The sequence below is a fragment of the Fusarium coffeatum genome (assembly GCF_003316985.1).
Source record: "Fusarium coffeatum strain FIESC_28 chromosome Unknown BRIP53273_contig_211, whole genome shotgun sequence".
Classification (NCBI taxonomy): domain Eukaryota; kingdom Fungi; phylum Ascomycota; class Sordariomycetes; order Hypocreales; family Nectriaceae; genus Fusarium; species Fusarium coffeatum.
In genome coordinates, this window is record NW_022158004.1 from 1 (window position 1) to 25,640 (window position 25,640).

The 25,640-nt window shown below is 47.2% G+C and overlaps 7 protein-coding genes across 7 annotated transcripts; 3 read left to right on the top strand and 4 right to left on the bottom strand.

The window, feature by feature from the left end:
* Window positions 1-973: 973 nt before the first annotated feature.
* On the top strand, window positions 974-1,811 carry FIESC28_08750 (uncharacterized protein; the record flags this gene model as incomplete). The annotated part of the gene is made up of 5 exons (XM_031162888.1): window positions 974-1,003; window positions 1,065-1,097; window positions 1,174-1,413; window positions 1,465-1,697; window positions 1,748-1,811. 5 exons carry the CDS (start codon window positions 974-976, stop codon window positions 1,809-1,811), a joined length of 600 nt encoding a protein of 199 aa, XP_031013017.1.
* A 1,026-nt stretch (window positions 1,812-2,837) lies between these two features.
* FIESC28_08751 (uncharacterized protein) lies at window positions 2,838-4,011 on the bottom strand (the record flags this gene model as incomplete). The annotated part of the gene is made up of 2 exons (XM_031162889.1): window positions 2,838-3,042; window positions 3,239-4,011. The coding sequence occupies 2 exons, from the start codon at window positions 4,009-4,011 to the stop codon at window positions 2,838-2,840; spliced, it is 978 nt and encodes a 325-aa protein (XP_031013018.1).
* A 2,469-nt stretch (window positions 4,012-6,480) lies between these two features.
* Window positions 6,481-8,562, top strand: FIESC28_08752 (uncharacterized protein; the record flags this gene model as incomplete). Its single annotated transcript, XM_031162890.1, has 1 exon — window positions 6,481-8,562. One exon carries the CDS (start codon window positions 6,481-6,483, stop codon window positions 8,560-8,562), a length of 2,082 nt encoding a protein of 693 aa, XP_031013019.1.
* A 257-nt stretch (window positions 8,563-8,819) lies between these two features.
* Window positions 8,820-9,782, bottom strand: FIESC28_08753 (uncharacterized protein; the record flags this gene model as incomplete). Its single annotated transcript, XM_031162891.1, has 2 exons — window positions 8,820-9,357; window positions 9,409-9,782. 2 exons carry the CDS (start codon window positions 9,780-9,782, stop codon window positions 8,820-8,822), a joined length of 912 nt encoding a protein of 303 aa, XP_031013020.1.
* Window positions 9,783-10,927: 1,145 nt separating this feature from the next.
* Window positions 10,928-12,058, top strand: FIESC28_08754 (uncharacterized protein; the record flags this gene model as incomplete). Its single annotated transcript, XM_031162892.1, has 1 exon — window positions 10,928-12,058. One exon carries the CDS (start codon window positions 10,928-10,930, stop codon window positions 12,056-12,058), a length of 1,131 nt encoding a protein of 376 aa, XP_031013021.1.
* Window positions 12,059-12,748: 690 nt separating this feature from the next.
* On the bottom strand, window positions 12,749-13,170 carry FIESC28_08755 (uncharacterized protein; the record flags this gene model as incomplete). Its single annotated transcript, XM_031162893.1, has 2 exons — window positions 12,749-13,012; window positions 13,108-13,170. The coding sequence occupies 2 exons, from the start codon at window positions 13,168-13,170 to the stop codon at window positions 12,749-12,751; spliced, it is 327 nt and encodes a 108-aa protein (XP_031013022.1).
* Window positions 13,171-22,503: 9,333 nt separating this feature from the next.
* Window positions 22,504-24,729, bottom strand: FIESC28_08756 (uncharacterized protein; the record flags this gene model as incomplete). Its single annotated transcript, XM_031162894.1, has 3 exons — window positions 22,504-23,169; window positions 23,264-24,182; window positions 24,227-24,729. The coding sequence occupies 3 exons, from the start codon at window positions 24,727-24,729 to the stop codon at window positions 22,504-22,506; spliced, it is 2,088 nt and encodes a 695-aa protein (XP_031013023.1).
* Window positions 24,730-25,640: the final 911 nt, after the last annotated feature.

Sequence of the window (25,640 nt, forward strand, 5' to 3'; positions counted from 1 at the left end):
TTGAAAAAAAAAAAAAAAAACATTCCTGCCATTTGGATAAATATCCTGGTTCAGTTCGGTCTTAAAACCTATACATCATCCATCACTTACGTCTTGCCGGACTTTTCCTTACTTCAGGTCAAAATCATTCCCCAGCCGCAACCGAGAGATCTTCTCAACCAGGCGGCCGTCAAGAACGAATCCTTACCGCAACAAGACAGCCAATATAGCAGGTGAGCTCCCTCTACCCCAATCCGCGGTGCTTGGTTGGCTCGAGGCCCTTGAATATCCCCCCACTCCCAGTCGACAGGCGCCTACAGTACAGCTCTGGAACGAGTATGTTCTTGATAGTCATGGACTGGATAAGTTCGTCGGCAAGGCTAGGTCTTGGCTTATTACTGTTAGCAGGGGATTTTAGCAGGCCCCAACACCAACCTGAGGTGGCACCGGAGGTGGCTACTCATGCTAGAGGCTGCTACTGGTGGATGGCGCCCTTATCCTGGGCGCCTCTCTCGTGGTCTCGCTGGGCTTGGGGCGTCTAGTCCAGTCTAGTCCACTGATACTGATAGAGGTGGATCACTCCCATCGTTGAACCTCCTCCTGTGGCCTCACCTTCTGCGGCACAAAACGCGTGAACTACACCTCGGTTTTGTGTCAAGTTTCTTCTCTAACCTATCTTTTTATGCAGCTGTGAAACTCACCTGAGGATCCATTCGAGTTTTGTCGCTACTTGTCGCATCGCAAATCGTCATCGTTGCATCTGTTCTGTTCCGTTATCCGGCCTCGAGTCCTTTCCGTGCCCCTCTCGGTCTCAATCCAGTCTGGGCTCTGCTCTGCTCTGCTGTGCATTACATCTACAGACACAACAGGCATCGCCGCCCGTCCATTCCATCTTCATCTGCCCCTCGACTGAACAATTTGTTGCGCTTCGCTCCGATCAACCCTTCGACTTTATACCTAATTGCTCCTGTTTTTCTCATATTCGATTGCAACAATGGCTCAGCCCGGTGTGCAATCATTGAAGGTTTGTTGAGCCACAGGTTACCTGACGCAATACCTGGTTGGTTGGCTGACCGCTGCTACAGTGTGTGGTAACTGGTGATGGTGCTGTTGGAAAGGTACGTCGGACAACAAAGTGTCGCTTACCACGCGATGGCTATCACGACAAGAAGCTCCCCCTGACTGTGTATCTAGACCTGTCTACTCATTTCCTACACCACAAATGCATTCCCCGGCGAATACATCCCTACCGTCTTCGATAACTACTCAGCGAGTGTCATGGTAGATGGCAAGCCTATTAGCCTTGGCCTTTGGGATACTGCTGGTCAGGAGGATTACGACAGACTGCGACCCCTTTCATACCCTCAAACTGACGTCTTCCTGATCTGTTTCTCCATCGTCAGCCCCCCATCATTCGACAACGTTAAGGCAAAGGTAAACTGGGAGCTTCCCGTCACAACAGGTTGACTCTGCTGACACCTCTAGTGGTACCCCGAGATCGATCACCATGCGCCCAACATTCCCATTATCCTTGTCGGAACCAAGCTCGATCTTCGAGAGGACGCATCCACCCTTGAGTCGCTCCGACAAAAGCGCATGGAGCCTGTATCATACGAGCAGGCGCTGACCTGCGCCAAGGAGATCAAGGCCTACAAGTATCTCGAGTGTTCCGCCTTGACCCAAAGAAACCTCAAGAGCGTCTTTGACGAGGCCATCCGGTAGGTCCCAATCCTCAACCTTTGTCCACTGTGTCCTAACATCACACCAGAGCCGTTCTCAACCCTCGACCCACACCTTCGAAGCAAAAGAAGAACAAGTGCTCCATTCTGTAGATACCATTTAATGAACGTTATCACTGCGCGTATGGCACACGTGCGTTTGAGTTTATCAACTCAACGAAAGCGTCTGGACGACGCGAAACGACATGAAGAATTCTGGACGGATGCTTAACAACAAGCACGGCATCTGGCGATAACAAGACGGCGGTCTTGTGACGAGATATCCCTGGGAAACGGTTAGGCTGGATTGAACTGAACTGGGGCAATTGCATTTTTTTCAGCGAGCCCGTTATCTGTCTGCTCCCTGGATCGATATCCATACGCAAACAATCATGCGAAAGGCAGCAACTGCATATGACGATGACTTTTATTTGCGAGGCGGTTCTTGAATGACTTTTGGGTTTTCTTTATCTGCAATCATGTGGGTTTCCAACCTTTGCTATTTTCTATTTTACTACCTCACGCTGTCATCTCCTCGCGGAGTTTATACCGATTTTGCCAGTAATTCAAGAACCAGTCTGCATCTGGACATACGACTGTTGCTCTTTGACATTTCGCTGTGCTATAAAATTTCTAGGCTTTTATAGATTACACATCTGCTTCAGTTGAAAACGCACGCAGGATGCAACTCATTCATCATAGTATATTGCCGGTCACTTCTGAGATTGAGCCCCCAGCTGTGCATATCCCGCACTTCCATCGTCATGTAATCATAAGTACTTAGACTTTTTAGTAAAATATTAGGAAATTAAGGATCTGTTTTTCGTCCATTAGGCTTCTAATTAGGTATGCGACCGGAGGTGCGGGATGTGCACAGTCGGGGGTTCAAGGAGATATGGTGTGGCTTTAACTTTGAGTAGACGGATAGTCATTAGTTGATCCATCGTTCATTATCTACATTTGTGAGATTCATGATCCTTCCTGGGGTATCTCTCACTGGCTCTAACTTGCAATTCCACAACTTTTGTGTATCCGACCCTAATATCATTCATTAAAGCGCACTGAGAAAACGTCGCTAAGCTGGTTCGTATCGTTTTGGGTTATCTGACCAAGCCTTGGCCATATTCAAGGAATCCTGACTTATCGGTGATTACCAGGAATATGGGCACGTCGGCTGGGGTGAATGCCATCGTTGCCTGCTGAACGGGTATCAGCATTGGCCCTGGCGTTCTCTTCCTTTTCCACTCTCTCGCGCTCGATGCGTTTGGCGCGGTTCTCATTGAGTTTGAGGTTCTTCTCCTTGATCTTGTCCTGGCGTTTCTTTGTCTTTCCACCTCCGCCGGCGCTGTTAGAAAGATGTTAGTATTGCTTTACAATAGTGTGATATATCAATTGCTTTTAATGCATGGAAATGTCGGTCGCAAGTCAAGCAAGACTGGCCGCGCTAGATATTACACAGAACGCATTGGACGGCTGTGGGGAATTGGGTGAAATGTGAGGGGACACAGGTTGCTGGATAGCAAAAATAAGGAGAAACTCACGTTAACTCGACATTGATGCGACGAGGGTAAGAGGTGCCATCCGAGAACTCGGAGTGGTGGAACTTATCAAGACATGTTCGCATATGCCAGACCTTGGCGAACTCGACAAATGCAATGCCACGGCAGGGCTTATCGTCCTTGGGATTACTCATGCAGCGGACTCCCACCGGATTCAAAGAGGCAAAATGGGCTCTGATGGTTTCGGCGGTGGCGGTGAAGGGCAAGTTGCCAACAAAGACAATATGTCGGTCCGCTTTGCCGTTGGTGTTGGCATCAGCATCGGCTGCATCCGCCTCTGCGCCAGCAGACTCATCGTTGATGGCGGCCGTGTCTGTTGTCTTAGTCTTCTTCTTCTTCTTGTCCTTCTTGCTCTTCTTGGGTTCGTCGTTGGTTTCAGTATCAGCACTGACGTCCTTCTGCTGTGGTTCTTCGGTCTTGTCCTTCTTGTCCTTCTTCTTCTTATCCTTCTTGGCAGACTTTTCAGTATCTACAGCGGCATCCGTAGGCTTGTCTTCGGCGCCAGCCATGGCGGTGTCTTCGGCTTCTTCAACATCGTCGTCTTGTTCGGGGAGGTCTTGAAGATCTTTGCGCTTGTCTTTGCGCTCCTTGCGCGACTCCTTCTTGAACTTCTTATCTCGCTTCTCCTTCTTGGCTTTCTTGACGTCGGCGCCGTCGTCCTCACGCTTGCGCTTCTTCGCAGGTGCCTCGGCATCAACAGAGACAACAGGCTTTTCGTCGACCTCGGTGGCCTCTCTTGCGCGCTTGCTCTTCATTATTGGTGGCTGTAGTTTGCGCTGGAGAATTGAATTGTAGAATATGCAGAATCTGCTGGAGCTAAGTCAGTCGCTTTGTGCCACGCCGCAAATTGAAACATATGGCTTCAAAGAAGAAACAAACAATGGTTCGATGTAGCAAACTTACATACAATCAAATGCTGGTGATTAAACTTTTGGATGAGAGGATGACAGGAATTTTTCAAGGCCTTAGCCACTGGTTAGCAGAAGAATTATCCCTGGGCATGAGGTGTCAAAATAAAGTCGCCTTAAAAACTGGGTTGATAGGCCTCAAGTGTATGAGCTATTTTGGCTCTCGGTGCCCACTTATTCTCTGATACCCTGATACCTGGAAAATGTTCCGAATTGACTGGGATTGTCTCGGAAATGTACCGCTGTGCCGACCCATAGTCTACTATGTACTGTACTGTAGCAGTGTATCCACGGCACCTATCGCGCGGTTCAGGCGTCAGAAGAATTACTGGATACCTGTGGTTTGCAGTTGAGGCTGAGCGCGGGATTGAAGTGAGAAGGATTGATCTGCGCGTGGTATTGCAGAAAAAGTGAGAAGTGAGTAGTATGTGTGTATTACAATGAGGTCGAAGTAGCCTATCGGCAACAAGTTACAACTCTTTACTTCCATGACCTCCACTCCATCAAGGGAAGCTTCATAGGGACAGCGGGAGAAACCGAGCCCAAAAGTCTCCCATATTCTCCTCCCCAATGTAAAAAGATAAGTGTAACCTACGAATCTCATCAATTGCTCCTTTTTTCGTTGTAACGCCGTTAGCTCCGTGTCACTATGATGAACAACGTCCACTTGTCGGTCCAGGGACTTGTTTCTTTTTCCATGTCTGACTGCCCAACCTTTCTTTTCTTTTTCTATTCAGTTGACTCACCTACCGCAATTCTTCCTCGGCCGGAGTCTCACACATCCAACTGAATCCCTAGTCCTGTCAATGTCACACGTCTGCACATATGCAGGTAACAATTGCCAGGCGTGTACTCGGTCCATGGGAACGATCAAAGAAGTGATGGATGCTGCATCATGGCACCAGTGATTGACTGTCTGCTGGTTTGCAAATCCAGATCCCGCACTGCAACGCTACGGCAGAACACCCTAGTCCTAGCTGCATCCACAAGATGCAGATGATGCTGATGCTCTGTGCTGAGTCAACAGTGAATATGCGGTGGACGTCTATCAGCCGCTGTGCGACCAACATCGAGGCTCTCGGACCCATATGACATCCATATCTTGATCGAGCAGAGACCACCTGCAGCTTAGGGGCGTTGCACTGCGCTTTTGGTGAGGTGGTGCACATTGACCCAGCTGAAAGGTCAAGGGTATTCGTATCCATATTTTGCTTTTCAAATTTAAGAGCCAGACAGACCCTTGAAGCGGTAACTCGGTTTTTTGACAGGCAATGACGATCTCGGAACGTGATTGACGCACGGACGAGTCAGTTAATCGAATGTTGTCTTGATGGAAGCAAAGGGTCTATTAATCCTTGGTGGTGGAATTGTAACGGTCTCATGGTTCAACAAGCAAAAGCAACAAGGCCCACTAACAAAGAGTCTAAATAGATGCCCACCCAAGCAGTCGATGCAAGAGACACGCAAGACACGGCATCCTCATGGCAGCACGATATCTTCCCTGCTTCTCACTGAACCGACAGACATCAGCCGCGTGGAGTGCTTCTGCTCCCTAGTTCCAGGCTCCTCGATTCTTCCTCCTCTAGAGTGCAGATGCGATTGCGTTCATGTGGAGGGGCTAAAGAAAAAAGCAAAGAAACAACCTTGTCTTCTCGACACCCTTGTTTCCCCCCGTCCCCCATTTGTTTAGAAGTTGCTTTGTTTATACTTACAAGACTGCTCTTCCTGTGTTTTATGTCGACATCGACAGGGATGTCTTTCCCGCAACATGACATTTCGCTGCAACCTCCCGTGCCTTGTCTCTGGTACGGTACGGTACTGTACTCTTTGACCTCTTGTTTCTTGTCCTTCCAACCTCTAAACTGTCAAGTTCCTTTCCTACACCCCCGCCAAACCAGCTGAGCCCGTTCGGTGTCCAACCAGTGTTGATACCAGTAACATCCTGTCAAGGAAGACAATGAGCAGATGTCAGTCCCAACTGCAATGAACAGTCACCGACACGCGAGATGAGGCCTGCCGCGTATCAATAGATACCCGCCCCCGGCCTGAATCTCTTCTTGCATATAGTATCCGACTTATTTGCTTCTTATACACCACGAGCTCTCCCGGAGTGGAAGCCCACCCGAGTCTTCAGCTTTTCTCTAATATCGTCCCCTTTCTCTTTATCCTTATATCTGTCATGTTCTACTTTCTTTCCCTTCTTCTCATCTAATGTCTTTATCATTACTTGTAATTTGTCGTCGCTACTACCCTACGCTGAATTGACTGTTGTCGCTTTCAGCACTTACAAAAAGAAATCCGCAAATCAACTTCACAATGAAGATGGCGTGGGACTCGGAAATGGACCATGTTCGGTCCTGGGTCTTGAATGGAGATTATGATACGGATATTGAAACTTCTTTCGATCGCCCTCTTCCGAGTTCAATCATCGTAACCGGTCTTTCTGAAGCTATCCTCCCTCAGATCAAAGAGAATGATGACGACCTACAAGCCCGGTTCTCTCAAAATACCAAATCCATTGCGTCGAACGCCCAAGATCTATCCCAGCTACCATCGCAGCTAAAACCCCTCGCTATCGCTGATGATACGGAAGATCCTCTCATCCCAAATGAAGTTGAGATCCGCCACACCTATAACAACAGTCTCGCGACATGGCAAAACCTCGTTGATCAAAGTTTATCTCTACCACGAGGCACTTTCCCAGCTGGACTCAGTCCTTCTATCATGCTACAGGATATACCTCCGTTGCCGGAATCCTTGCCGCCAAGCGGTGTCTTAGCTGGAAGCCCGTGTTTTTATTTAGGACCTGACCCCGAGCCGGGATCAAGGTCCGAACTTGATCTTCAGACGATCACAGGCCAGCCTAAATATTTCCGGCTTGCTTATCCATCTCCCATTGAATGCTGCATTTCGTCGGACAGAAGCACATGTTATGGTAACCCGGCGGGCACAGCAGATGCACCTAATTCTCCTCAGGGGCTCGCAATCCTGACTCTCTGCTGGGGATATGTGCTTTCTCTACGGCAGCTGCAATCTCAAAACAAAAAGGTTCATTTCACCTCATACATTCATCCGATTCCATTATGCGACGTTGGAGAACTTTCCCAAAATGATATTCTAGTTCAACTACCTAAAGAAACATCTTGCCGCCTTGTTCAATGGCTCTGTGCAGTTTTGGCCCCAAACCCAGGATGGGCTGTTGACGGCACATACACGCCATGGGATGCGCGATTCAAAAGTGATGTGCGCTTCGTCATAGCTACGGAAGAGCAGGTCTCATTCGATTCTGATGCAGAACCTCCCACCTCGACTGAGGCCACAGACCTTCTCATCGAGTTCTGCGAACTATTTGGTATTGACCATCCAGTCGGTTCCAAAAGCCCAACTACCTTGTCTCCCATCAAGGCAGCGTTTCTTGCAAGCCTCGCGATTCCATTCTATCGCATGGCAAAGCTGCAGCCACATCTACCCAGACCATGGTTGAGGCCAGGGAAGACGGCACCTTTGAATGCTGAACAAAAGGCTGATATTCATCGATACACGGAAGACGCACGCTACTACATGACACTGAGCATGCACCCATATTCCCTTGGACCTGTTTTATGGAGTATCTTTTGGCAACCAGACATCCAGTGCAACCTCGTTAGCCCATGGCTGGCAGGCATCGAAAATGTCCTTGAGCTGGCCTTGAATAGCTGTGACTTTGAGATGCTCATCAAGATTTTTCTCTTAAGGCGTCCACGTGTTGCCATGTGGTGGCATGGTCTTTTTCTCCTTGGTAACTCAAAGATTATGGACCTCATCCGTAGCTACCTCGCTACTCTCGATGAGGGATGTTCATACGATACACTGTCTCGTCCAGATATTGTTTCAGCAGCTTGGACTGGCGCACCGCAATCGTATCAGGACAACATTGCGTCTACTACCTACCAGGATCTTGCGACATCTATTCCCAGAGCTTCTCTACTACAACACCGCCATACGATGACCCTTCGCGATCCTTGGCCCCTTTTCTATGGTTGGCTTCCATTTGGATCAATACCCAAAAGCACAGTCGAACCTGACCTATATCCTTGGTTAGAGCGAGGCCACCATCGTGAATATCGTCATTGGACCTGGTGGGCAAGAGACGACGCGGATTTCAAGCCTTCTACACATGCTGGCTATCGCAAAGAGACGAAGCGGTTTGTATCAAGCGTTCCGGATAACCTTGATATCATTACTTCCAATTGTTCCGCACCTGTCCCTCCCATTAAGCTCGAGACTTCTCGCAGAGCTACCTTGCATATGCTTAGCCATAGCCTCGGGAGTATGGTTGGCGATCGCAGTTTGAGCAATGCATACATTCCCCTATTAAAGCAGTCTCACCCCTGGCTGAAGGACTGGATACCGGTTTGAGGGCTATACGTATATCGGATATCAAGATTTGAAGGCATAATATCTGTGCAAACTTTTAGACCATCCTATTAGACGGACACGACCGAGACGAATGAATGACACCGGCTTAGGGGTAAATTAGGAATTGGTTACATTTCGAATTAATTTGCGTATCATTCATGACTACTTATATATCCAATTACCGAGTCCCTCCAAATCATTGAAACCTTTACAACTCTCAACATGCGGCAACTGCCTATGGATGCTGGATTCGTGAACTATGCAGCCAGCTCTGCCGGGCTGTGATGATACTGTTTTGTATTGCCTGGCATCTCTTGAAGGCTCCAACCTTCCAACTCTTGTGGCTCTTTTATTTCGTTCCCCTTCCAGAAAGTCTTTGTGTCATCATGCTCTGGGCTGGCAGCTTTGCCATCATTATCTTTGCGGCTATTCTTTCTAAGGAGAAAGATTCCTGCGATGACAGTTACGCAAACTACGACAAGACCGCCCAAGACACCCCCGATGATGGCACCAATTGGAGTGCTCTCAGAAGATTCGGTTGCCGAAGAACTGTTTGTCGTTTCACTGGAGGTACTTTCTGAGGTCTCGATAGTACTTGACGTTGTGACGCTTGCCATGACTGATGATGTCTGTGTTTGGGATGTGGTCTTTTCGCTTGTTGTTGTTACATCTGTTGCTTCAAGCGGCGTGACGAGGTAATTCTCGGTTGTTGCTTTGGCGCCGCAAGCAATGTAAGTGTACGTTTGGTCAACGCCGAAAGTGAGGAGGGCGAATGAGCAAAAGGACTTGCGGTCACTATTCATCTATTAGTCGGGATAGTTTAGAAATGCTCTCCTTCTGACATACCAAGTGAATGTAGTCAAGTCCGTATCAGTCATGCCGCAGCCCTTTTCACATGCTCCATGATCTCTGCATGCTCCCGCCAGACCACAATCTGAAGCCGTCAGAACGGTAGTTGGGCAGAAACCCCATAGTCCGTTCCTTGTATCCACACGACAGTTGAACTCAGGATCTGCTGTTCTCTCCTTGTCCGGGTCGCCATTTAGATAGCCACATGTTGAGAGTTCTGTGCTGATGGCCGCTCGCGGTTCGAGATGAGGACTTGGTTGAGCTCCAAAGGAGGCTCTGGTCACGGAAGGAAATACCGCATGGAGAGCAAGGCCCAGTGAGGTATGTAATTGGGAAAGAACAAGTAAGCAAGACAGTTGTAGAGGCTTCATGATGTGTGTGGTTCACTCGTTCGTGGAAGATTAGGTAAGTAAAAGACAGCTGAGTTCTGTTGAAACTAAAGGGGCCATAGCCTCACCTTATTACTCTTCAATAACTTGACCCGACGTGAAGAGACTTACCACTTACATGGGTATCTGTTACCGGAGACTTGGGGCGCATCTATTAAGGCTATGATTGGGCTATTCCTTGCTGCTGTTGTTCATGGTCTGAGGATTCCGCTCAACACAGAGTACCCAGAGGTATCATTCTTTTCTCTACCGTTGACTGATAGTATTTTGACTTGTTCTTGTTCGAATCACACGGTCTCATGCTTCTGCTGCGACAAAATTTTCATCCATTTGAGAACGAGACTCATTTTGGATACTTTGTAGTCCATATTCACTCAAGTCTTGTTAATAGAGATACTGATATCTTTGTGTCTGCTACCTGGTGATCATCTGTTGGTTGGTAGTCAAAGCGACATTGAGAACGACCAACATGCATATGCCAAGGATCATGGGTGTGATCGGAATTGGCGGCATCTTGTGAAATCTTCAGAATAAATATACCTTTGACTTGAGACATCAGTTAACTAATGCTGAGACTAGATTATGCTTTCTACGTAAACATTACCATAACTTGATTCTAAGGATCTCTACTCAGCCTTACTGACTAAGATCATATCATTTCTTCCTGGCTGGTCAATAACCAGGGTAGCCACCCAGAGACCGGGCGCTTAAACGAACCCAAAAATATCCATGGATACCATGCAGTGATTCCCTGTTCCGATTAGTGGAGGTTGGGTTGGCTGTTGATTGTCACTCATTCACTCATTCAATTGTTGACCTTTATTTCTTTCCCTCTTTCATAGTTTGTTAAACCTTCACTGCTTCAAATGCTTCGCAGATCGATTGTGACGCCGCTGCTGGCAGCATTTTGCTTCTTGTTGATTGTCACATGCTTATATCTTGGACGTGAACACTTAACTTGGCCGTCCAGTTCTTATATTCCTGTGGAGCCTAATAAGATACAGCAGTCAAATGTTATTCCCACGAGCACCCAGGCACCAACAAGAGCCTCATCTAAGCCAAGTCCAACTGCAACCGCTATATCTCCTCCAACCATATCGAATGGTAACTATGTCGATCGTTCCTTGATGTTGTGGATATTAACCTTGACAGGCACGATTCTATCAGCTGAACGTATCTCGCCTTACATCTCAGCTATACTCGACTCAAACTCAACTGTCCTACCAAGACTAAGGTGTCCTGCTCTGAATGTGGACCGCTATGGCATATTGCAATCGCAGGGGTCTCCACGAGGCGAGGACAATCAGGATCATAAGATCGATTACTTCTTTGCCCTCAACTTACGAAACTGCAAGGACATTCTTCCGCGATTATTAGGAAGCATTGTCGAAACCGTCCGCTTTCTAGGTACTGATCGATGCGCTTTATCCATAGTTGAAGGGAACTCACCTGACGGAACCTCTGATATCCTCTCGGCTCTTGATCCCTTCTTCCAAGACCTGGGCCTAAGGTACTTCTACAGCAACTCAAAGATCAACCCAGCAAAAAGCGCGCGCATTCGCAAACTCGCCCAGCTGCGCAACTTGGCTCTTCAACCATTGGTTCAGAAGAAGGTTCCAGTTTCAGACAATACTACTGTTATCTTTCTCAACGATGTGGCTGCCTGCCCAGAGGATATCTTAGAGCTCGCTTTGCAAAAGCAAAACTTGAACGCAGATATGACCTGTGGGATGGATTGGACCTACGCTGGAGAAAATCCGACATTCTATGACGTGTGGGTTTCTAGGACTTTAAAAGGAGATGGCTTTTTCGAGGTCGGCTTGGATGGTAATTGGAACTCTGCGTGGAATCTCTTCCCAAACGATTTTGAGACCCGTTCGCGCTATGATGCCAAGAAGCCATTTCAAGTGTTTGCTTGTTGGAACGGTGCAATTACGATCACCGCTGCTCCTTTGCTACATGGCCTAAAGTTCAGAGATGTTCATGAGAAGGAGTGTGTACAGGGAGAGCCAACGTTGTTGTGCAAGGATCTCTGGCATAGAGGCTATAGGAAGATCGCAGTAGTACCGAGTGTGAATCTTGAATACTCTGACAAGAGGGCAGCGGATATTAAAAAGCTCAAAGGCTATGTGTCGGATATGGTTGAGGACCAGGAAGATGATGGTGCGATCCAATGGACATTCGAACCTCCTGAACAGGTCAAATGTATGCCGACGTGGGAGAACCAATTCTGGAGACCTTGGAACGAGACATTGTAATAGCTTTTGTATTCATAAAATTGTTACTCCTTTGAAAGACCAAGACCTAGGCCGTCACATTACAGTAACATATTGCAATCAAGTAAGTGAGGTGGAACAGTTGGCTTTTGTTTTACGTCTTGATTCCAGCCAACCTTAACATGCCTATCCAATACAAACTCAATGACTTTTACTCAAGCAAGTTATGAAATTCTATACTAATTCAATGGGCTTTGTAATTTCCAAACACATATCTCGTCTGCTAGCCGCAACTTCTTCAATCTGATGCAACCTTACGACGAGATCCTCGAAAGCAGATTGTAAATCGAAGCTCTACCTCTGTCAACCGTCACTGCTAATAAAGTTGATTGCGTATCTTGTCGTATTCCCAAAAAACTGAACCCTCGAGGTTATCGCTTGTGTTGAAGTACCCAGGTAGCTCAATGTCAGCCTTTCTTTTCATCTATGGTATCTCTATATTCATATCACCCTCGTCAACTCTACACATTGGTGGTGCTAAGTTATTCCATCTCTTATGCCTAGAGCGATCCTCGGTTGGAGTTCTCAGCGTACAAGTCCGAGTGTGAAAACATTTATTCCTCGTTGAACGCCTTGATTATTCCCCTAATCGTGATATCCCTCAAAACGAACGAAAAAGACCTTACGTTTGGCGTAGATAACAGAAACAAGGGGGAGAAGAAGGAGAAGAAGCTACTCGGCGGTGGCAGGAGCATCAGTAGCAGTAGCAGCAGGGGCAGTCGCGGGAGTGGGCGCGGGGAGGACGAGTGTAAGGGCAGGCGCCGGAGGAGCAAGAGCCGGGGGAGCAAGAGCCGGGGCTGCCGGGGCAGGGAGAGCTGGAGCCGGGGGACCTGGAGCCGGGGGCTCCTGGGGAGAGTCGTCCCGAGGGGCCTGCCCAAGCTGGGTCCGGAAAAAGTCCACCTCCACACGGAGGTTTTCGGCCTCGCGACGGGCCTCCTCGCTTGTGGCAGTTACCGGTCAAATGGCCCTGGCGGCGACACTATTTATATGTTAGAGAGAGTATATAATAGTAATGAAAGAGAGGAACTTACGTAGCGGCACGCCTGGCCGCCGCCATCACCACCACCAGCATTGAAATCGAAATTGACGTTCATCTAGGTATTGGATATTAGCGTATTGAACATATAAAAGACCAACCGGGACTTATGGTGTGGCACATCTCTTCTCCATCATCATGGCCTCCACGGCCACCGCGCTTACCATTGCCTATCTTATTTGTATCGTATTCATGTCGATCCTGGGTAGAGATGTTTACCGCGACCACGGCCGGCGGTGGCGCAGGCACCTCAACAGCTCTCCAGTGTCCCGGAATTTTGAACACGAAGCCCGGAGGTGGCTGTTGCTTCGATACGTACTGGTTGATGTTAGATATAGTATATAAATACTCAAATGCACATACCTAATTACATTGCGGCACACAAATAAAGTTAAAGCTCGCCCTTCACAGTGACTTGGTCAATAGAAGGGAGGGATCAGGAGTTGTGTAGTTTTGAGATTTCGTGAAAGCAGAGGTATGCGGAGAAAAGACAGGGTGCCGCGGAACTTTTGTTTTGTTTTGTTTTGTCTTGTTATTTGTTTTTTGGGCAAATGTTTGTCAGTGTCAGGCACGGCTCCAACCTGATGCCCCTGGCTGACCCCTTAAACTCGATACCCAGGTACACAAAAACACAAAAACACAAAACAACATAGGTACATAATCACTTCTGTATATACAAATGTGCTTCCCATTACGCTCGCGCTACGGATAGAAATCACCGTAAAATGACCGTTCAAATCTTAGAAGATACTCTGCAAGACCATCGAAAAGATCAAGCCTTCCTTCAACCAAGAGACTTCCAATACCCACCATCAGAAATCTTTATGACTTGATCAACCCAACTTTGGTGAATCAAGTTATCCCTTTCTCTCCTATCCAGTACCTGTTGAGATTCCGGTTTGTTAGAAGAGCGATACCTATCTACTTTTTGAGAGCGTCCCTGAAGACTAGTCACAGGTATCCCTTTATCTCTCCAAGAGCCTTCGTCTTCAAACCTTCCATACGAGAATCCCGACTTTTTCATCAGGCTCAGGAAAGGATAGGTATTGCAGTTGCAAAGCCCTTGTACGACGAATCCCTTCTACGATAGAGAATGTCCTCGAGACAAGAATAGCGGTAGTGGGAAATGCTAAGTTTCATACCTCTTGGGAATTAAAGAATATCGCTTCTAACCGGTTAAATGAAGGGCTTGGAGAATGCGTCTTCGAGATAGAATACGACAATCATGGCAACTCAATGAACCTAACTCTTGATCAATGGGATTGAGCGTACAAAACATTACAAAGAGCAGCAAAGAAAGCGCACGGTCAAGAATAAGCGAGATCTGAAAGGCAACATGCTTCCCTTTCCCAACCTAAAACGACATTCACCACTAAGCAAGCACTCCTAAAGAAGGCGCTGGTCATCCATCTTCCACGTTTCCCCAAGCTACGAACCAAGATCTAGAAGGCGGCGTGGCTTCCCCAACACATCATTGCCACATTGCACTACTGTCTAGGAAGGTTAATTCGGTCACTCTTATGTCCGCAGGGCTAACGCAAGAAACTACCTAGGTTATTGCAGACGGGGATAGTAGAAGACATTTACAGAGTCATAGTAAACACCAATGTAATCCAACTCCTTTCCTTATCATATAGCCATATTATTTGACCATCTTAAAGAAAACAGAGAGCTTGGCGCGGACATCTGTTGTCTCTGAACAAGGATAAGTGTGGTGGTGTAGGCTGCATTCCCCTGAGATCGACCTGAATTCACTCGTGAGGAATGGCTGAAGACAGGTCTGGGAGTGATGGTCTCGTTCAGACCAGGGCGTTTCCAAGCTTCTTCGCTTGATCGCTTCGTCGCATGAATAGGGATATGCAACCTCGCTCGCCTGCGGCCTTGACCATAGTTGCGAGGACCAACATTCTAATATTATCTTACGATGGGATACACCTTCGTTCGTAGGATGGCCAGTCAAAGGCCATTTCATAGATATTCACTTCGAAGCTTTCGACATTGTCTGGCTAACCAGCGCGAAACGACCTCTGTCATGAACTACATGCCTGCTGCCCCTTACTGCAAAAACAAATGGAAAACCCATATGCAGCAGTTATTGTTGACCCGTTGTGCAAAACAACAAAAAAGGGATGCTCCCCCCGGGATTTGAACCCGGATCTCTCAGATCGCGTCTACCGACCACCTCTTGAGAGATAGTGGCGCACGACGATACTGAACGCTCTAGCCATTGAGCTACGGGGGCTCTCTGCTGGTTGAGATACATACTGATAATTTTAGTATATGTAGGTATAGGCATAGAGGTTAGGAGATAGTAGAATAGGCAAAAAGATATGCTCCTCCCGGGAGTCGAACCCGGTTCTTTCAGATCCGTTAACCCCCAGCCTTAGCTGGGGGAGCTGGATCTGGACGCGTTACCGGTACGCCAAAGGGGCCGTCGTTTGTTAGAATAAATGCTAGTGATTTTAGTATATGTGGTATGCGGGATCAACTCCCTCCCCATAGATGCTGATTAGAACGACCACAGGTTCTAACGGAGGGAACCCTCTTCCTTTTATACATGTCGATGACCCAGTTTAATTCATAAGACCCCTGCATTTGACACCACACCTTGATTGCCCTGCCCTATCGGAATAGCCACGCAGACGACATAGTGGGTATCTCTTCACTCCTTCCCGCACCTCCATTACGGTACTTACGGATAAGTCTACCAAAATCCACCTCGCAGCAGAGGTGGAGTATCAAAGAAACTATCCTCTAAGGTTTAGGTCGCTAAAATAAAGTAGTCTAAGAACCAAATTATTTCATCTCTTGTGCTTCTAGCAGTTAATTCTTCTGACATCCTAACAGATGAGTAGTCCCCAAAGCAAACACTGCTAAATAATTCCGTGTCTGTTCAATACACTAGCTATCGGCTCTAAATGGTATTTCAAAGCATCTTGGTGTCGCGAAAGGTTGGAGTGCTTGTGATGAGGTGTGACAAAGAAATGTTCTGAACTAGTTATTGTAGTGAATATCCTATCTCAATAGATTGCAAAGTGAAGTTGTTAAAACGACCAGGCACATTCTGCATGGGCGAAAGAGGAGAGTGTCAGTGTTGGTTACTCAGACGCACGACGATCAAGAATGAAGCTATAACTGAGGCATAGAGCAAGCACCATCCAAGTGAGTTCATCTACCACGCGTTAATGAGGTTGAGAATTACTATCCAACTAAAAACTATAGATACATGAGGTATGACAGAAACCAGCTTCATCCAAACTTAGGCACAGAGAGAACCATCATTTCGTGGTTCTTGAGTGTTGTGAGGGGCGAATTCGACCTTGCGGTGACAAGGCTTCGACATGTTGCACTCTTCAAGGAGCTTTATTCGAGGATACTCGTCGAGGAACAAATGTGAAAGCTCATCAATTTGCGAAGAGGGAAGAAGAGTCTGGAGACCAACAGAGTTAGGAAGAATCGTAGAATGATGTACAGACTGAGGAGAGTTCAGAACATGTTGGTATACAAATGTATTGTTTGTAGTTGACCTCGATTGCCAACTCGAAGCGAGTGGCACTCCTTCATTTTGACCGTGGTCAAGTTGAGTGTTGGGTATTAACCAAGGACAATGTGCTATTAAGGAGGCTTAGTTTTGACCTAATCGTCGATGTCCAGCAAGATATCTTGGTAAGAGTTGATATTTGAAACGTTACTGGATTCGTTTTTGTCAGGCGTAGCCTCTAGATGAGGGTTAAAGGAGATTAGATCTTCCTCCTCTAAGGTCTTAGAATAGGGTACAATTGCTAACTCTGTAGGTCTAACTACACTAGATGCGCTTTCTGGTGAAGTGCTCTGGGGCGCGCTTCGAAGGAATGACATGGCATCCATGATCAACCGAGGGTTATTCAGCTCAACAGATCGGGTAGAACATAGCAAGGTGGCGGGAGTGACTAAGATATTGGACATGCTGAAATGTTCCAAAAGTAACCAGTAGCTAATGGGAAAGACAGTCTGTAGCAAAAAGAGCCAACAATTTGGGGGTTTATTGGATGATAGGCGATAAACCATTCTGCCGTTGATGATATCTGTTGTTGTATGGATAGTGACATGGCGAAGATCCTTTGCTTCTGATAAAGCTTCGTGTAGAAGACTACTTCGGAATGATTTCCGGTTCGCAAGACAGTCGGAGCGGAATCAGCGAATGTTCCTTGAGAACCGGCTTTCAGCGATGGCTCATTATGACTCAAGCACTTCTAAGTAACCCGGCAGTGTTATGTGTACTTCTAGATGGATTGAATGCAACAACTGCACGGGTTCTGCCGTTGGTGATATCTGTCGCTATATGGATAGTGATATGACGAAGATCCTTTGCTTCTGATAAAGATAGCCAGGGAGTCGGGTGACCTTTCCCTTTGGAGAGTTCCTTGTACCCACGGAACTGCTTTCAAACTCGCACGTCCCTTGAGAGCCGGCTTTCACTGCTAGGTCCTCCTGTCCCAAGCGCCTCTGAGTAACCTAGTGGCGGCACATGTACTTCTGGCTGAGTTTACCGAACCAGCTGCATGGTTCTGCCGTTGGTAATATCTGTTTTTATATAAATAGTGATATAGCGAAGATCCTTTGCTTCTGATAAAGCTTTGTATGTAAGTCTGCTTCGAAATAATGTCTAGTTTGAAATCTCGCTTACACCTGTGAAAAGATCAAGATTAAGACGGCGAAAACCTGGTCGTTTAAGCATAGTGACTAGGTTATCATATTCTTGACATGGCTGATTGAAGGTACAATCTTGGTGACGCCATTGACGAGCTCCGTAACATTATGCTCGTAGCCACGTTCAACCATTCCGTAGTACGGCACTTCGTTCTGTATTCGTCGGGAGTGTATTGGTACATCCATTTGAATAGTACAGCTGGATCATCAAATTCGTCGGGTGTCCAAGAATATTCGCCCCGTGGCTGGGGAGAAGAACGAGGGAATAGTGATCGGCCCCCTTGCTCTGGTGCTCAGAAGGTAATCCGGATCGTGAACGTCTGTTCCTTCTGTCGTCGTTGCTATAGCAGAGTCGATAACGGCGTTCTTCATGATGGCGTTGTTACCGATGCCTTCTTCCAGTCAGTTGTCATAGATCGTTGCCTTTCGCCGTTCTATCCCTCTGCCCCTCTGTCCTGTCACCTCATACATCTCGGCTTTTTATCGGAAACTAGCTATTGGCAGATAGTTTTGATTTAGCCTTCCATTAAGCTTAAGGCAGTGCGGGCCTCCTCTGTGCGATTGACTTGCTTGGCTTGGGGGGACTCCATTGGGGAGTCGTCTGATCTCTTTCGCCTGATACCTTTTTGCATAGAGAGTAAGGTGACGCCAGCCTCCGGTCGATCAATTTGCTTGGCTTGCTAAACAGCAAGGCTAGGATAAGTTTCCTCTTCAAAGTATCATCAATAGTGACCTCCACTAGGTCAAATCTCAGTAAGGTCAGGTGTGCAAGTTGTATCAGCCACTGGAATCAAGGCGGGTCGAAGCCAGAGGCTTCGGTCGGCGTGTTCAATTGAATCAGATCACACGATGCAAGTTTCCTCTCAATCACACGTGTCGTTACCCAACCCGATAGTATCATCGACACTTAGTAGGCTTTTGTGACTCGCATGATCTCTTGCGGTTGCTGGATTGCTCTTGGTGGGCTTTTGTGGGTGACTCGTCCGTTTAGTGACATTATTGACCTGTCTGGCTGGTCCCAGGAATTGATGTTGCTCTTGATGGATATTGATTCCCGTTATCCAGATGAACTGAAGAACCATGTTTACTATGGTGGGAGTCGAGCCTGTGCCAACAGTACCGTTGACATCGAGAGCCTCGGAGATGGCCCAGTTAGTGGGTTTTGGTCCTAGGACTTTCATGATAGTAGGCAAAGAAGGAAAGTGGCTGCTAGTGACCCGTCGAAGGCTGCTGTCGGAGACCAAACCGAGGGCAGGAACAGGTGATGCTGAAAACTCAATTGAGGGCAGAGTGAGACCCATGATCCTGTGAAAAGTTGGTCAAGTGTTCCTTGTGTTCCTCGTATTTCCCTTTTGCATGACTTACCTCTTGGACTTCTTGGTTTTGTTTTGGACTTGAGGTAACGACTCATGTGCTTGCTGTCTGTGGATACGCGATTGGTGAAGTATAAAGAACCAACCATGTTTCAGGACTTGGCTTATATACTGCTCCGTGATAATCTGTTGTTGTTTGGTGATATCAATGCTTGAACTATCTTTCTTTGAGAGATAGAAACATCATATTGGTAGTATAACTTGATTCATAAACAGGTACTAAGTCGGTTTTGATGACAGAGCTTTTGTTGCAACTAATTACCAACATGATATTGAGTCGCAAGGATATATCGAGTCTGCAGAGTCTGTAAAGAATTAGTGTAAGCCCTTGTATGAAAGTTGAAGACTTACCGTTTGTTTCCTCCGTCCATACACAATCCCCCCCAAAGATGGCAAATGATTCTGATTGATCATATTTGCCGTACCTTCACACTCGAGTATGTATAGTGGTTGTAGTTTTTTGAAGCGAATGAGCGTTGCATTGTGATGTATCGTCAAGACTTGTATTCTTGAGACAGTTGTAGCCTCGGTATCAGAACTCGACTGAAGGATCTGGTGCCTGGTCTTCCAAGGGACCCTTGTAGTAGTCCCATAAAGCTTCTACACTCAAGTTATCGTAGTCTAAGGGTCTTGGCTTCACACTAAGCTCAGGCTCATCAGTATCTTCAGGCTTATCAGTGTCTTATCTGTGCGCCTTAAACCTGAGAGGGCAGCCATGGTTAGTTGCAATCTCATATAGGTCGCTAAGGTACCAAAGGTGACCCTATTTGATTGCATCCTTAGGTTCTAAAGATAGTCTAGCGTTATCCTAAATAATATCAGTAACGTTGTACCGAAATATCTCGCTGTCTGCGATTTTGCGGAAGACTTTGAAGTTGAGTGTGTTGGCGCACAAGTCAAGATGAGTGTCGAGAAGAACACTATCGAGGGAGCTTGACTGAGAGACTGTGCAATACGCGGTGGTGGAAGCGGCCCCGTGATGGAAAAGCTGTGATTCCCGAGTGGCAGCTTTGAAGATAGAGGCTCTAGAAGTGAATGCTCCAAATGTGAGTGCTTCAAAAGTGAATGCTCTAGAGGTGAAGGCTCTTGGGGGCGTAAAGGGGTACCTGTGACTTGTTAGCTGAGGGGGGGCTGTCTTCATAACACTATCAACCAGGAGATAGCTATCGCTGGACATCATTTTGAAGAAGCTTGACTTTGGATAGAGATGGCTGTAAAGTAGAAAAAATGTTTCGTCCCCGCAAAGCTGAATCTAACATCGTAATGCTCTCAAGAGGTAAGGGAGAAGAGTGAATAGTTTGGTGTAATGACATGACTGTCCAAAGTCTTTTGATGAAGCTTAACTCAGTGAAGTTGTTTTTGTGAAGCGATAGTTGATGAAAGGTTCTTGCGTTTGATGAAGCGAAGCGTGATCTCCTGTTGATGCGGTTCCCAATGGGCGATAAATGGCAAAGAAAGAAAGAGACGACCTCCAAATCGACGTAGTATAGGACATAACTGTAGAAGTCTTGCTTGAATATTCGTGTTGTTGCAGGTCCTCTGGGTGAAGATCGCATGGCTATAAATCAGTTGAGGTCTAAGTTGAACTGATAGTCGATGAATGTCCTGTCGATGAAGGTTTACGAACACATGATTGAAGAAGGTCTTGCAATCAATGACGCTCGGTCTTGATGAATTCTTGATGCCGATGGCGATAGAGATCTTCTGATTGACGAAACTCTGAACAATTGAATGTAGAGAAGGTCTTGTTTGTATCAGCTGGATCAACGAAGTTGAGAATTGAAGAAGCTGAATCCTGTCGATGGCAATTTCTGAGCATGTGTTTTGCTGCAGAAGCTCAATCTTCAAGCTTGATGGTCAAATAAGGTGGTAGTAGACTAAAAAGTGGTAATTGATGAGGCGGTAGTCAACGAGAGCGTGGTAGTCGACAAAGTAGTCAACGAAAAGGTGATTTGTCAAAGAGGATTTCTGAGATGGGTGTTGAAACTCTCGTGCTGGAAGGATCTATCTTTGTGATGATCTGAGAGAGTAGCTGGGGTTTCAATGATGGGCGTTGAAGGCTCGGCCTGTCTAGATCTTTGCGACTGTCCGAGAGAGCAACTTCCGAGGTTTCATGGTACAGTGTTGGAATTCTCGTGCTTGAAGGCTCGACCTCTGTGATGATCTGAGGGAGCAGCTTCCGAGATTTCGATGATGGGTGTCGCTGTATATGAAGCGAAGTGGTTGTTTGTCGTGTTTTGTAGGTGTCCGAGGTGTTGTGTGAGAGGTCGTTTGAGTTATCGTGGGGTTGTTTGGGCGAAGTCTGGGAGGTTGCGATGCCAGCGACACGAGTCGAAGTGTGCCTGGTCCAGACTGTCGGTTTTCACCCATACCCAATCACCCAAACACCAAACACCAAAAACTAGCTAATCCGTACCGCGAGGTTTCTTCCACGCCTCCCTATGCGGTACATCCGAAGAATATCTGCTTCTGCATGACCGAGGGCCTAGCCCTCCTAGTGCCGTTGTTCAGGACTCGGTCCTAGCGCTCGACAGGAACCCGGTTCTCCAACTCGCATGCCCGAGGAATATCTTCCTCCTAATGCCGTCACCAGGGGTCTGCTGCCCCTCAAGCGCTCGCAAAATGACAAAGATCCCGGCCCTTCTGGTTGGGAAGAAGGACACGCTGTCCGTGGTACTCCAGTAACCCTGTTACCTGACCGAGAGCTCTGCTCCCCCCAATGATCAAAGACAAAAATGAGAAAAATGATCATGTCTGTATGGTCTGACAAAAAGAAAAGGTTCATCTCCAGATGAATGTGATGACAACTCGTTCAACGCCCGTGTTCCTGTAATGAAGATGACAATTCCTACACCTCCACTGGCCTGGGCTGTCCTGATTGCGAAACCATCTCTCCTTCTTGTTAGTAAGGTGCTCAACTTTATCCCAGTTGGGATTGCGGCAAGAACGAGGCCCATGAGACTTATCATATATATACCGCCCCTTTAAGGACATAGAGGTCACATGCGAAGAATAGCTACTAGCTTAGTATGAGGCACGGTTGTGCACATCCCATCACCTCAACCCATATCCAGGCAAGTGAATGAAGCCTGGTATTTTTGTTTCTGTATAAGCCTTGTAGAGTTCCAGCGCCTTGGGATGTAAGAGCGAGGCTTAAAGAACTCGAAGATGACACTATAGCAAACAACGAGCCGTTGGACAAGTTCGTCAAGGCTACATCAAGCTGTGTCAATCAATACATATAACTATACTAGAATCTATCTACTAATCTTTGACTCCAAGTTCAAGACATATAGCACCATCCTCCGTCGTCAGACCAGCATCTACCGTTATTGCATATGAGGAGGGAGTTGGTGGTGATAAGTCTGAGGAAACTGATGGTGGTAGTTGGCGTTTGACATGTAGTGAGGTGGGTTGAAGGCGTTATTATTGTATCCTTGCTGGAAGTTTCCTCGGAAAGAGTGAATGTTTGAGTTGCCTCTCCAGGGCGTAGCGGCGTTCCCTCTTCGTGGTTGACCATAGTCTCGTGAGTAATTCGTCTGTCCGTTGTTGAAGTGAGAACCTTGATTGTAGAAATCTTTCCCAGGGGGCTGCTGGTGGTAACTTGCTGTTCTGTTTTCCGAGTCGTTGTGATGAGTTCCTCCTCGGCCATTACTTCGAGCATCGCCATCCCGGCTGCCACCTCCCCGACCCCCTCGACCACCACGCCTCCAGCGGTAGGGTCTCCTTGGACCTCTTGGTTTCCTGTCGACTGAGAACTCAATCCTTTTTAATGGATTCGTCACCATGATATTGTCCGCAATGCCATTCTTCTCAAGTTCCGCAGCTGATGTTGTAGATAGCTGGAAAACATTTTGAAGATCCTGAATCCCTCTTGTTTCTGTAACCCATGTGCGAACGTATCTCCCGTCATTATCATAGTCGAACGCTTGTTTCACAGGATTGAACTGTCTTGCTTGTCCACGGGGGTCATTGCCGACGCCAGCAACGTATTGCTTTTGTACAGTTAGCGGTTGAACAGCCTTCGGCCAAGGAGGGATAATGAAATATGAATATTGTAATGAGGGGTGAAGAAATGTAAATACTAACCCAGTTCGACCAGTTGCTCGAAACGTCATAGTCCACGAGGTTTTGTTCGTACCATTCCGCCATATATAGCCAACTAAGGCTAAGATGCTTCGCGGCGAAAGAAGCGACGTTTTGGCGTGCTCTATTGGATGTATACCCTGTCAAAAGAAGTTCTCTTTGGGAGGCATCAATAAGACCCTGTCCTGTCGTCCCTCGAAGGAGTCTATCGATGATCTGGGCAACTTCGTCTGGTGGAGGATCCTGGTCCTTGGCAGCCTCCTCCTTGTTGGCCGTTTTCCATTCTTGAGAATAATTCCCTTTCCCTTTAAAGCCATGGATTGAAAAGAGTTTAGCTCCGAATTTCATAGTACAGAGCCTCATATAGTCCCGCCATAGAAGCTCGAACCTGACGGCCCTGGTGCCCTCGTTCTCGCCCCCACCAAAGCCCATAGCCTGAGAATAGTCTTGCTCTGAGCCACTCTCAAACTTGACGAGTTCCTCGTGAATAGAACGGGCAGACATGCATCCCATGGCCAAGAAAGCTGCAAGCTTAGTACTGTAATCAAGCCCGAGTAAACCGTTGCGGGTTTCCTGATAAGTAGTCATCGCACCTGACTTGATAAGATGATAGAGACGCTCCCAAGCAGGGTTTTCTCCCCCCTTAAACGGATGGGCAGACTTGGCGCCTTCGGGAAAAGAAGGAGGGTCGGATAGAGTTTCTTTGACGGGCTCTACAAGTCGTCTTTCAAACTCGTCGTAGTTGTCTGGAATTTGGAAAGGGGGTTGCTGAGGTAAAGCCCAGGAAGGAAAGGAAGGTAATGATCCGACCTGCGGACGAGGTACAGTAGGGCGAGGGCGCTCTCGGAGAGGTTCTTGTGTTTTGCGGTAAGTGGTAAAGACATCTGGGAGCTCATTGGGGTTGCTCAAGCCGGTGTCACGACTGTCCATGTTAGTAAGTCTTTCAACCAGACACGAAGAACTTACTCGTCAATGAAGTACTTTTCATCCAGCCAGAGCTTAAAGTTGATACCATTCTCAGAGCATACCGAAGCTGCGGCATTCTGGTCGTCCACCTCCTCTTTTGACGGCTCCTCAGTCATCCAAACAGTATCGATGGATTGATTATTCTCATGCAAAGACTTGATCAAATGATTCAGAACGTCATCGAACTTTCCGATTCGAACCAACATGCCACTGTTGATCTTCTCGAGATTTTGTTTCAGATCCCAGATACACTCAGCCTGGAACTTGGCTCGAATCGAACCACATCTCCAGAAGCGACCGACCTGGCTTCGAGCTTCTGGATAAGGAGACTTTTGTCCCTCGACAACGAAGCCTGAGGTTTCGATTTGTTGAGGGGGAAGGATGTAGATGGGAAGGAGGTGAGTGAAGCCATGGTCAGAAGTGGCCAGGTGGTGGAGGATGGGGTTGTCGATGGTTCTCAAGTCGCGTCGAAGCAAGTAGACGAGGAGTTTATTCCCGGCCATGATGAAAGCCTGTAGATGGTGTAATTCTCGTGGAGTGTTTTTGGTAATGCGTTCAGGGTCCTTATCTTCAGACCCGGAGGAAGAGAGTGATCTTGTAAGGGGACGCGGATGTTGCAGGTTATGGGATGTAATAGGCCGGTTCAGATCTGAGTCGACTGGGATAAGGGTTCAGTAAGGCCACCAATTATTTAATTCTGTAGGCCTGAGTCTGAGGTAGGTAGTGGGAACCAGTATCGGAGTAGTTTGGTAGGTTCTCGACGAGGGTCTAAGCGCTTTGGATATATAGTAACAATGGGCTCGAACTGAAATAAGATAAAATAAAAGAAACTTCTCAAATAGGATGAGTCTGGTAACTCGAGAGAGAAGAGATTCGGCGAAAGAGACAGAGCGTCAACTTGTAGTAGTATTGGTAGGTGACAAAGCTAAAGGCCATGGATGGATCTGGGAATTTTCAGGATCTCTTTTGTTAATAAACGGCTCGACAGACTACCGTGGCTTAGCCAAGCTTAGCTAACAGAACCGAGTTCAACGGTTCCTGGCCAGAGGATAATGTGAAGCGAGGTAAGGTCGTCGACGACTCGATGGGGGTGGGTATATCGAGACGAGACCCTTGAGGATGGGAGGCTAGCGTGGTGTGGTGACGATACTCGATAGTGGATACTTTTTTGAGTGATGATGGCATGAAAGACCCCTAATTTATGAGATCGAAGTGATTTGGTCCCGTTTGTCGTTGAGGCTTTGAGAGGATGACTGCAGCTGAGACAAGACAACAGAAACAAAAGACGGCATACAAAGGTTGAGAAGAGTTGAAAAGTCTAGATCAACCAACCGCAGGAGAGGAATAAGGATGTGTAACGGGAAAGGAAAATTAAATGATGACGATTTGATCAAGGGGACCTGATGCAGTGATC